Source organism: Hordeum vulgare, chromosome 3H (assembly GCF_904849725.1).
Source record: "Hordeum vulgare subsp. vulgare chromosome 3H, MorexV3_pseudomolecules_assembly, whole genome shotgun sequence".
Classification (NCBI taxonomy): domain Eukaryota; kingdom Viridiplantae; phylum Streptophyta; class Magnoliopsida; order Poales; family Poaceae; genus Hordeum; species Hordeum vulgare.
Genome location: NC_058520.1, coordinates 564,931,096 through 564,941,555, shown reverse-complemented (window position 1 = coordinate 564,941,555; position 10,460 = coordinate 564,931,096). Strand labels below are relative to the sequence as shown.

Here is a 10,460-nt window from a genome sequence, read left to right as displayed (position 1 = left end):
ATGGATGCAGCTCGTGATGGACGTGGACCACCACAACCACGGGCGAGATTTGATAATGATCTGATAATGCTTTGGCGTCACGCATGCTAATTGGGGGGAAAACCGCACGCCGAGCCCATCATCCATCTGCTCCTCCTCTCCGTGTTCCTGGCCACATCCATCTTGCCCCTGGGTGGAAACTTTCTGCTAGATTTGGCGGCCATCATTGATCGTGCTTAACTCAGTGGAGCGTTCACCCATCAAACACTGATCAAGATCGGCGCCCACCTCTCATTTGCGTTAGGCACCATTGCATTCCATTTGCATAACTGCAACGACTGCAGTACATCCGTGACCGTGAGTGGCGCCCACTAATAGCTCACGCGAGCACGATTATACCAAAAAGAAGGCTACTACACTTTGGGTATCCACTCGTCCCCCTGTATGAAGCTGGCGACGCTGTACACGTCGACGCGGTCCTTGGGCACCTGGCTGCTCCACGCCACCCGGCTTCGGCCGGCGCCGGGGCCGGCGCTGCCGTACTCGCCGTAGTAGAGCGTGTCGAGCGCGAAGTCGCCGCTCCATGGCATCCACCCGGCCGGCTGCACGATCTCGGCGAGCGTGCAGCCGACGAACACGGTGCGCGAGTACTCCTTCCACGGCCGGCCGAGGAAGACGCGGTGCGCGCCGGGCTTCTGCCGGTAGTATGCCATGTACTCGTCGCTGCCGTTGACGCGGCAGCCCCGGAGCACGATCCCCGTGGGCTGCGCCGGGTCGGTGCGGCCCTGCGCCGTGAGCGCGTCCGTCTCGCCCTTCTCCGGCCGCAGCTGCCGCGGCAGCACCACGACGTCGCTGTCGTGGAGCACGGCCGCCGAGTTGCCGAAGATGAAGTCCACCGTGCCGGCCACGAGGCACCGGGTGTAGAACTGCCGCATGGCGTGCGCGTACAGCGTGTCCTGGTGCCCCGCCAGCTCCACCGTGTCCAGCACCGTCCGGTCGCCCGTCGACCGGAACGCCACCGCCTGGTGCGCGTCCGGCCCCGCCGTGTTCGCGATCGTCAGGTCGCGCGCCATGAAGCCGTCCGCGAGCACGCCTGGACACATGAAAAAGGGCAAAGTTACAACTTACTCCAACATGATCGATCACTGACAGTGACACTGTGTTGGCCGGGAAAACTCGCGGCCCGTGGCATGTGGGTCGCAGATTCGCCTGACAAAGTTAAAACTGTGGACCGTGATGCGACTTTCTCTTTGTGCAATGACTGGTCGAGTGGTCTGGACTGGAGCATTGTACGTCGAAGCGTGTCTTTTTCTTGCTTGATAGAGCACGGGAAAGTTCGGTGTTTGGTTCACCCGTGGTCCGCGTCGGCACGTCGCATTGTCGCTTCCGGCATGGGGGATCGCCGGACGCCGGTCAAGTTAAAAATCTTAGAAACAGACTGGTTGTTGATTTTGTTTCGGGCCGCTGGAAATCATCCAAAGTAATGAAGTATGTCATGGTTGGATTTTCATTTGGCTACCTAGATCACCGCATATGGGATTTGTTTACGGAGATTATTGTTGCCATTTGGCTAAATATTTCCTTCCTAGTAATACTAGCTGATCCAAAAATATTTCCTACTAAGTACAGTACGTAATAGCGTAATTGTACATGCTGGTGTGACATGCCGGACGTAACGCAAAAAAGGTAAGAATTGATTATCCAGATCACAACATACTTGACGGGAAAGCGTTTTGGGTGCGGACAAAGAGCGATGGGGCGGCCGGTCGATCACGAGCGGCGTCTTTAACGCCACCGGCATTGATTTCGTGAACGTAGTACGTGTACGATCGCGGTGCAAACGATGCTGGCAAATATATACGTACAAACAAGAAAGAGTAAGTGCGAGCGACGCGTGTACGCACCTACGGTGGCCGTGTTGAAGGTGGAGACGCCGGGCGTGTCGGCGTTGAGGTCGCCGGTGATGACCGTCTTGCCCATGCCGTCGCCGACCAGCACCAGGTTGGTCTTCTCCCACGGCACGCTCACCGTCTCCTTGTACACGCCCTCCTTCACGCGCACCACGAACCGGTCGCCCCCGTTGTCCGGCGCCGCCGCCACCGCCTCGCGCACCGTCTTGTAGTCGCACCCGGCGCCGCACACCGTCGCGTCCGCGGGGAGCCCCTTGGGCACGCCGAGCGCGTCCACGTCGGCCTTGGACGCCGCGGGCGGCGGCCAGTACCCGTCGCGCTCCGTCTGCGGCGGCGTCCAGCGGGACGTGTCGTCGCCGTACCGCTTCAGCGCGGCCAGCATGGAGATGTAGTTGCTGTTGACGGTGATGGAGTCGTTGAGGTACGCCATGGCGTCCGAGATGGTCCGGGAGAAGTTGACGTACTTGTAGGCGGACCAGCAGTCGTAGAGGTGGAGGAGCGCGGCGGAGGCGGGCATGAGCGCGGACGGCGAGGGCGGCGGCGAGAGGCGGCGCGAGGAGAGGGAGAGGGCGGTGAGGCAGTTGGTGGCGGCGGCGGAGAGGTTGACGTTCTTGGAGGAGGCGAGGACGGAGCGCGCGGTGGAGACGGCCGGCGGGAGGCGGGCGCGGAGCGCGGAGAGCGTGGCGGCGAGGAGGTCGGAGGCGGAGGACGCGGCGGTGGCGCTGGCGGCGGAGAGCGTGGCGACGCAGGCGGGCTGGAAGCGGGTGGCGTTGCAGGCGAGGAGGACGGGGAGCGACGCCGCGTACTTGGCCGCCGGAGGAGGCGCCGGGGCTTTGTGGTGGTGGGAGGAGAGGGCGGAGGGGAGGTGGAGGAGGAGGAGGAGGAGGGTGAGGATGCGAAGGGGAGGAGGCATTGCTGAGTGTGGAATTGTGCGCAGTGGAGTGAGTGTGTGGATGGCCGGCGTTGTGGGGGTTGTGGAGTTGGTTATATCGGCGCGCGCGAGAGAGAGAGAGGGCAGCACGCCTGGTCAAGGCTTGGACTGGGTTGGGGAAGAAGGATCGTATTAATAGGGAAATTGAGTATATTTTTGTGACCAATTAGAATTTGGAAAGTCTTAATAAAGCTGCAATGTAGAGAGAATTGATGCACGCAATGAAGAAAGATACCAAACAAATTCCATGGTGCAAAGTGATTCAGTCTGATGCTGAGTTATTTTATTTTTGTATGGATATCCAAATAGTGGGTATGCAATTACTCATATTTGAAGTCTTTATCCAAGTATATTGTGTTCACCCATCATTTTGTCCCTCTCTTCATCTCCCTCTCGATCATGTAAGTTGTGAGTGAGGTCAGCTTTGTGCTTGATTCCGACCACCCTTCTTCCTACTTCATTCATCGACGTTGTCCGTCAAAGAAGATTGGAAGGAGGGGGGGGGGGGTGCCCGTGCATGGTGTTACGATCCTTTTTTTTTCGTGCTTTTTTTTATGAGGCGGTCAAATCCGAAACATCCATGGTACTTCCTCAGCCTCCTCTTCCTCTCATCCATGGTGATGAACACGTGGAGAAAGTTAGAAGAAGCCCAATAGGTGACTCTTATGTTGGCACCTTTTGTTTAGAACCATGGCGACCTATTGCTTCGTCCACCATAGTCCTCACAAACCCACACATTTTTCTTTTTTTATTGGGGAGTTTTTTCTTGATGTCCGCGGGTGTCTCTGTGGGGACACTTTGATTCGCTCTTCAGCGAATCTCCGACTCAATGGAGAGGGATTGATGGAAGCGGGTCTGGAAGTCGCTCCGACAATAAGCATGCCGTCCATGATCTTCTTCACGAAAGGGTGGAAGTCGCTCCGATAATAAGCATGTCGTCCATGATCTTCTTCACGAAAGGGTGGCTCTTCGCTTGTCCTTGGATCTTGGAGCCACCATGAAGGTGGGTAAATAGCTTAGGAGTTACATAGAGCTAGTTTTTACAGGTTGTGCTGGAGGTAACATCGATGGCGATCATGAAGAATCTACCACACCTCCTACGATAGTTGATTGTCGAGCTTCGTCATGATGGCATCAATCATCAACGGGGAAGCAACAAAGCTCCTACTCAAAGTCCATGACCTAATGTTTGTGGTGCTATGGAGGCCGTGGCGTACCAAGTGTTTCGTCTTCGGCGGCATCATGGTTGGTTCAGAGTGGAGGTGGATATGAACCCAAACTACAGATTTCTACGTTGCTTGGGTGGTTTCCTATGGGTCCTGGCTATAAGGTGTACTCCTCCATCGCTTGGGTCCTTCTAGACATTCCCCTATTCAAAAAAGGAAATGTTTATCTAATGAATCTATATACCAATATAAAATACACAAATGATAGATCCAATCAACTTAATAAGTCTACTCCATTGTAGGAGTGAGTAAACATATTAACTGTTGGAAATATGCCCTAGAGGTAATAATAAAATAGTTATTATTATATTTACTGTTTCAAGATAATCGTTTATTATCCATGCTCGAATTGTATTGAATGGAAACACAAATACATGTGTGGATATATAGACAAAATAATGTCCTTAGCGAGCCTCTAATTGACTAGCTCGTTGATCAAAGATGGTTAAGGTTTCCTAGCCATAAACAAGTATTGTTACTTGATAACGGGATCATATCATTAGGAGAATGATGTGATGGACAAGACCCAAACTATAAATGTAGCATATGATCGTGTTATTTTGTTGCTATTGTTTTCTCCATGTCAAGTATACATTCCTATGACCATGAGATCATGTAACTCACTGACACCATAGGAATGCCTTGTGTGTATTAAACGTCGCAACGTAACTGGGTGACTATAAATATGCTTTATAGGTATCTCCGAAGGTATCCGTTGAGTTAGCATGGATCAAGACTGGGATTTGTCATGACAGAGAGGTATCTCGGGGCCCACTCGATAATACAACATCACAAACAAGCTTTGCAAACAATGTGATTAAAGAGTTAGCCATGGGATCTTGTATTAGGGAACGAGTAAAGAGACTTGCCGGTAACGAGATTGAAATAGGTATGTAGATACCGACGATCGAATCTCGGACAAGTAACATACCGAAGGACAAAGGGAATGATATACATGATTAACTGAATCCTTGACATAGAGGTTCAACCGATAAGATCTTCGTAGAATATTTAGGATCCAATATGGGCATCCAGGTCCCGCTATTGGATATAGACCGGAGAGTGTCTCGGTCATGTTTACATAGTTCTCGAACCCGTAGGGTCTCCACACTTAAGGTTCGGTGACATTTCTGTATAGTTGAATTTTTTATGTTGGTAACCGAATGGTGTTCGGAGTCCCGGATGAGAACTTGGATGTCACGAGGGTTTCCGGAATGGTCCGGAGACGAAGCTTGATATATAGGAAGTATCCATTTGGCTTCCGGAAGGTTTTCGGGCATTATCGATAAAGTACCGGGAGTGACGAATGGGTTCCGGAGTTCCACAGGAAGGGGCCACCCACCCGGGAGAGAACCAAAGAGGTCCAAGGATGGCGCACCAGCCCTTAGTGGGCTGGTGGCCAGCCCAAGAAGGGCTACTTCGGCCGAAGAAAGAGAAAAGGAAAGGAGAGGTGGGCAAACCGAATTGGGGAAAGAGGACTCCACTTTTCCAAGTTGTGTTGGAGGAGGGCTCCTCCCTCTCCTCTTGCGCCGGCTGAACCCTAGTGATTTTTCCCTAGGACGCCACCCCTCCCTCACACCTATATATAGTGGAGGTGAGAGAGGCTTTTTGGCACCCCAAGCCATACTGCAACCCTCTCTCCCTCCACCACTTCGTGACATCCTGTAGCTAGTTCGGTACGGCACGACGAAGCCCTGCTGGAGTAGCTCCATCACCATCACCGCCACGCCATCGTGCTGCCGAAGAATTCAGCTACCAATTCATCTCTCTTGCTGGATCAAGAAGGCGGAGATCATCATCGAGTTGTACGTGTGTTGAACGTGGAGGTGTCGTCCGTTCGGTACTAGATCGGGACGGAGTTCGTGGGGCGCTTGCAATTCGAATCGCGAAGACGTTCAACTACATCAACCGCGTTTCTTAACGCTTCCCGCTTAGCGATCTACTCCCTCTGTTCCTAAATATAAGTATTTTAAGAAGTTTCATTAGAGGGACTACATACGGATGTATATAGACATATTTTAGAGTATAGATTCACTTATTTTGTTTCGTATGTAGCCCTCTAGTGAAATCTCTAAAAAGACTTATATTTAGGAATGAAGGGAGTACAAGGGTATGTGGATCCGATCTCCCCTCTCGCAGATGATCATCACCATGATAGGTCTTGTGTGTGCGTAGAATTTTTTTTGTTTCCCATGCGACGTTCCCTAACATTAACATGATATATCTATAATAGGGCTCATCTTTTTTCTCTCACAAATGATGTTGGAGCTCGTGCTACAGCCGGCTGTAAATTCATAACCCGCTTCTCTTTTCTTCACCTAGACATAAATCTGATATGTCATCTCTTATAGCCCGCTTATATCATTCAATTGTACTTGCTTTAATATCAACTTATCTAATATGAGAATATACTAGTTAATATGTTGCCTAACATCAATGAGAATATACTAGTTAATATTTTGCCTAACATCAATGCGCACACACATACTTACGAGTAGTATGTCAAATTTACACATTTTTTGTTCAAAAGGACCACCTGGAAACTTCAGTGATAACGCACATCCTCTCCGCGACCGCGTCGCCCCCACAGGCGACCGGTCGCAACCAACCTCCCCTCCTTCCAGCCCCACCCTCTGCCTCTCCTCTTCGCTCCCGACGCTAGCACCCGCGGCCGGCCTGGCCCCGGGTTCGCTGGTGGCGGCGGCCCCTGCCCTTCTCCTCCCGATGGCTCTCCAACGCGGGGGTAGAGCTGCACCAGGAGGGTGCTCCTAGGCGGTGGCATTCCAGGTGGCGGCAGGGCTCCCTGGCGCGCCGTGGGCGGACGGCTGGACGGCGGCGTTGGCGTTGGCGGCAGGATGAAGCTGCGGCGCGATCTGGCGGCGGCCTCCCAGCCCAGATCTAGGCCTGGGCGGGCCAACAACAGAGTGGGTCTGCGGCGGAACCTCTAGGAGTCGGGGGAGTGGCGACGAGCGGCTGGGTGCTGGCGACGCCATTGCGAGCCCGCTGCAGCATGGCCGATAGGGCTTAGTGGGATGGGCCAAGGGTGGCCTGGTATGCCCTGCTGTCGTGTCCGGTCGGTGACCGCGGTGGTGCCGGAGGCACGGCCTCCCGCACGTCGTCGGTGGAGGTGGATCTCCTCCCGCCCGGTTTCGGTGCTGCTGCTCCATCGTTTGGTGCAATTCTCCGCTCTCCTTGGCCTCGTGTTGGTGTTCACAGTGAGACTGCGTGGATGGTGGCCCAACCGTGCTAGCGCATGGGGTTAGGCGATGGTTTGGCTGGTCGGCTCCGGTTGGGCGGTGGGGTTTGGAGTGCGGGAGAAATCCTTGCCGCTTCGTCTCACTCCGATGCGGTGACACCTTCCTTCCTGGAGGGTGTCGGTGGTAGCTGTTGGGTAGCGTAGCCTAAATTCAAAATTTTCCTACGCATATTCAGATCTTCCTACGGAGAGACCAGCAACGAGAGAGGGGTAAGAGCATCTTCATACCTTTGAAGATCGCTAAGCGGAAGCGTTGCTAGAACGCGGTTGATGGAGTCGTACTCGCAGCGATTCCGATCTAGTGCCGAACTACGGCACCTCCGCGTTCAACACACGTGCAGCCCGGTGACGTCTCCCGCACCTTGATCCAGCAAGGAGGAGGGAGAGGTTGGGGAAGAACTCCAGCAACACGACGGCGTGGTGTCGATGGAGAGAGGAGGTCTCCCGGTAGGGCTTCGCCAAGCACCGGCAGAGAGAAGGAGGAAGAAGGGCAGGGCTACGCCGAGGGAGAGGGAGAAGTCTGTCTCCCAAGGGCCAAAACCCCTCTCTATTTATAGGAGGAGGGGGAGGGGGTGCGCCACCCCTAGGGTTCCCCCCTAGGTGGTGCGGCAGCCACCAGATGGGAAAGGGGGGCGGCGGCTAGGGTGGGAGAGCGTGGCACACCACCTGGTGGGCCTAAGGCCCACCTGTGCCTAGGGTTGCCCCCTCTCCCCACCACTTGCGCATTGGGCTGGGTGTGGGAGGCGCACCAGCCCACCTAGGGGCTGGTTCCCTCCCGCACTAGGCCCATCTAGTCTTTTGGGGTCGTTGCCCCCCTTCAGTGGACCCCCGGGGCCACCTCCGGTGGTCCCGGTGGTCCCGGTACGTTACCGGTGACGCCCGAAACACTTCCGGTGTCCAAAACCATTCATCCTATATATCAATCTTTACCTCCGGACCATTTCGGAGCTCCTCGTGACGTCCGGGATCTCATCCGGGACTCCGAACAACTTTCGGTAACCTCGTATAACAATTCCCTATAACCCTAGCGTCATCGGACCTTAAGTGTGTAGACCCTACGGGTTCGGGAGACACGCAGACATGACCGAGACGCCTCTCCGGCCAATAACCATCAGCGGGGTCTGGATACCCATGGTGGATCCCACTTGCTCCACGATGATCTTGTTGGAATTATGCCCTAGAGGCAATAATAAATGTAGTTATTATTATAATTCCTGTATCAAGATAATAGTTTATTATCCATGCTATAATTGTATTGAATGAAGACTCATTTACATGTGTGGATACATAGACAAAACACCGTCCCTAGCATGCCTCTAGTTGGCTAGCCAGTTGATCGATGATAGTCAGTGTCTTCTGATTATGAACAAGGTGTTGTTGCTTGATAACTGGATCACGTCATTGGGAGAATCACGTGATGGACTAGACCCAAACTAATAGACGTAGCATGTTGATCGTGTCATTTTGTTGCTACTGTTTTCTGCGTGTCAAGTATTTATTCCTATGACCATGAGATCATATAACTCATTGACACCGGAGGAATGCTTTGTGTGTATCAAACGTCGCAACGTAACTGGGTGACTATAAAGATGCTCTACAGGTATCTCCGAAGGTGTTAGTTGAGTTAGTATGGATCAAGACTGGGATTTGTCACTCCGTGTGACGGAGAGGTATCTCGGGGCCCACTCGGTAATACAACATCACACACAAGCCTAGCAAGCAATGTAACTTAGTGTAAGTTGCGGGATCTTGTATTACGGAACGAGTAAAGAGACTTGCCGGTAAACGAGATTGAAATAGGTATGCGGATACTGCGATCGAGTCTCGGGCAAGTAACATACCGAAGGACAAAGGGAATGACATACGGGATTATACGAATCCTTGGCACTGAGGTTCAAACGATAAGATCTTCGTAGAACATGTAGGATCCAATATGGGCATCCAGGTCCCGCTATTGGATATTGACCGAGGAGTCTCTCGGGTCATGTCTACATAGTTCTCGAACCCGCAGGGTCTGCACACTTAAGGTTCGACGTTGTTTTATGCGTATTTGAGTTATATGGTTGGTTACCGAATGTTGTTCGGAGTCCCGGATGAGATCACGGACGTCACGAGGGTTTCCGGAATGGTCCGGAAACGAAGATTGATATATAGGATGACCTCATTTGATTACCGGAAGGTTTTCGGAGTTACCGGGAATGTACCGGGAATGACGAATGGGTTCCGGGAGTTCACCGGGGGGGGGGGTGGGGGGCAACCCACCCCGGGGAAGCCCATAGGATTTGGGGAGACACACCAGCCCTTAGTGGGCTGGTGGGACAGCCCCAAGGGGGCCTATGCGCCAAGAAAAGGAAATCAAAGGAAAAGGAAAAAAAAGAGGGAGGAAGTGGGAAGGGAGGGGGACTCCTCCCACCAAACCAAGTCCAACTCGGTTCGGGGGGGGGGGAGTCCTCCCCCCCTTGGCTCGGCCGACCCCTTGAGGGTCCCTTGGACCCCAAGGCAAGGTCCCCCTCCCTCCTCCTATATATATGGAGCAATTAGGGCTGATTTGAGACGACTTTCTCACGGCTGCCCGACCACATACCTCCATAGTTTTTCCTCTAGATCGCGTTTCTGCGGAGCTCGGGCGGAGCCCTGCTGAGACAAGATCATCACCAACCTCCGGAGCGCCGTCACGCTGCCGGAGAACTCTTCTACCTCTCCGTCTCTGTTGCTGGATCAAGAAGGCCGAGATCATCGTCGAGTTGTACGTGTGCTGAACGCGGAGGTGCCGTCCGTTCGCTACTAGATCATGGGACTGATCGCGGGATTGTTCGCGGGGCGGATCGAGGGACGTGAGGACGTTCCATTACATCAACCGCGTTCTCTAACGCTTCTGCTGTACGATCTACAAGGGTACGTAGATCACTCATCCCCTCTCGTAGATGGACATCACCATGATAGGTCTTCGTGCGCGTAGGAAAATTTTTGTTTCCCATGCGACGTTCCCTAACAGTGGTATAAGAGCTAGGTTGATGCGTAGATGTCTTCTCGAGTAGAACACAAAAGTTTTTGTGGGCGGTGATGTGCCTTTTGCTGCCCTCCTTAGTCTTTTCTTGATTCCGCGGTATTGTTGGATTGAAGCGGCTTGGACCGACATTACTCGTACGCTTACGAGA

General features: G+C 53.2%; 1 protein-coding gene across 1 annotated transcript; it reads right to left on the bottom strand.

Annotated features, from left to right (window-relative positions):
• Positions 1–273: 273 nt before the first annotated feature.
• Positions 274–2,919, bottom strand: LOC123445139 (probable pectinesterase/pectinesterase inhibitor 51). Its single transcript, XM_045122080.1, has 2 exons — positions 1,884–2,919; positions 274–1,072 (listed from the first exon to the last, which is right to left on the bottom strand). The coding sequence occupies exons 1-2, from the start codon at positions 2,800–2,802 to the stop codon at positions 393–395; spliced, it is 1,599 nt and encodes a 532-aa protein (XP_044978015.1). The 5' UTR covers positions 2,803–2,919; the 3' UTR covers positions 274–392.
• Positions 2,920–10,460: the final 7,541 nt, after the last annotated feature.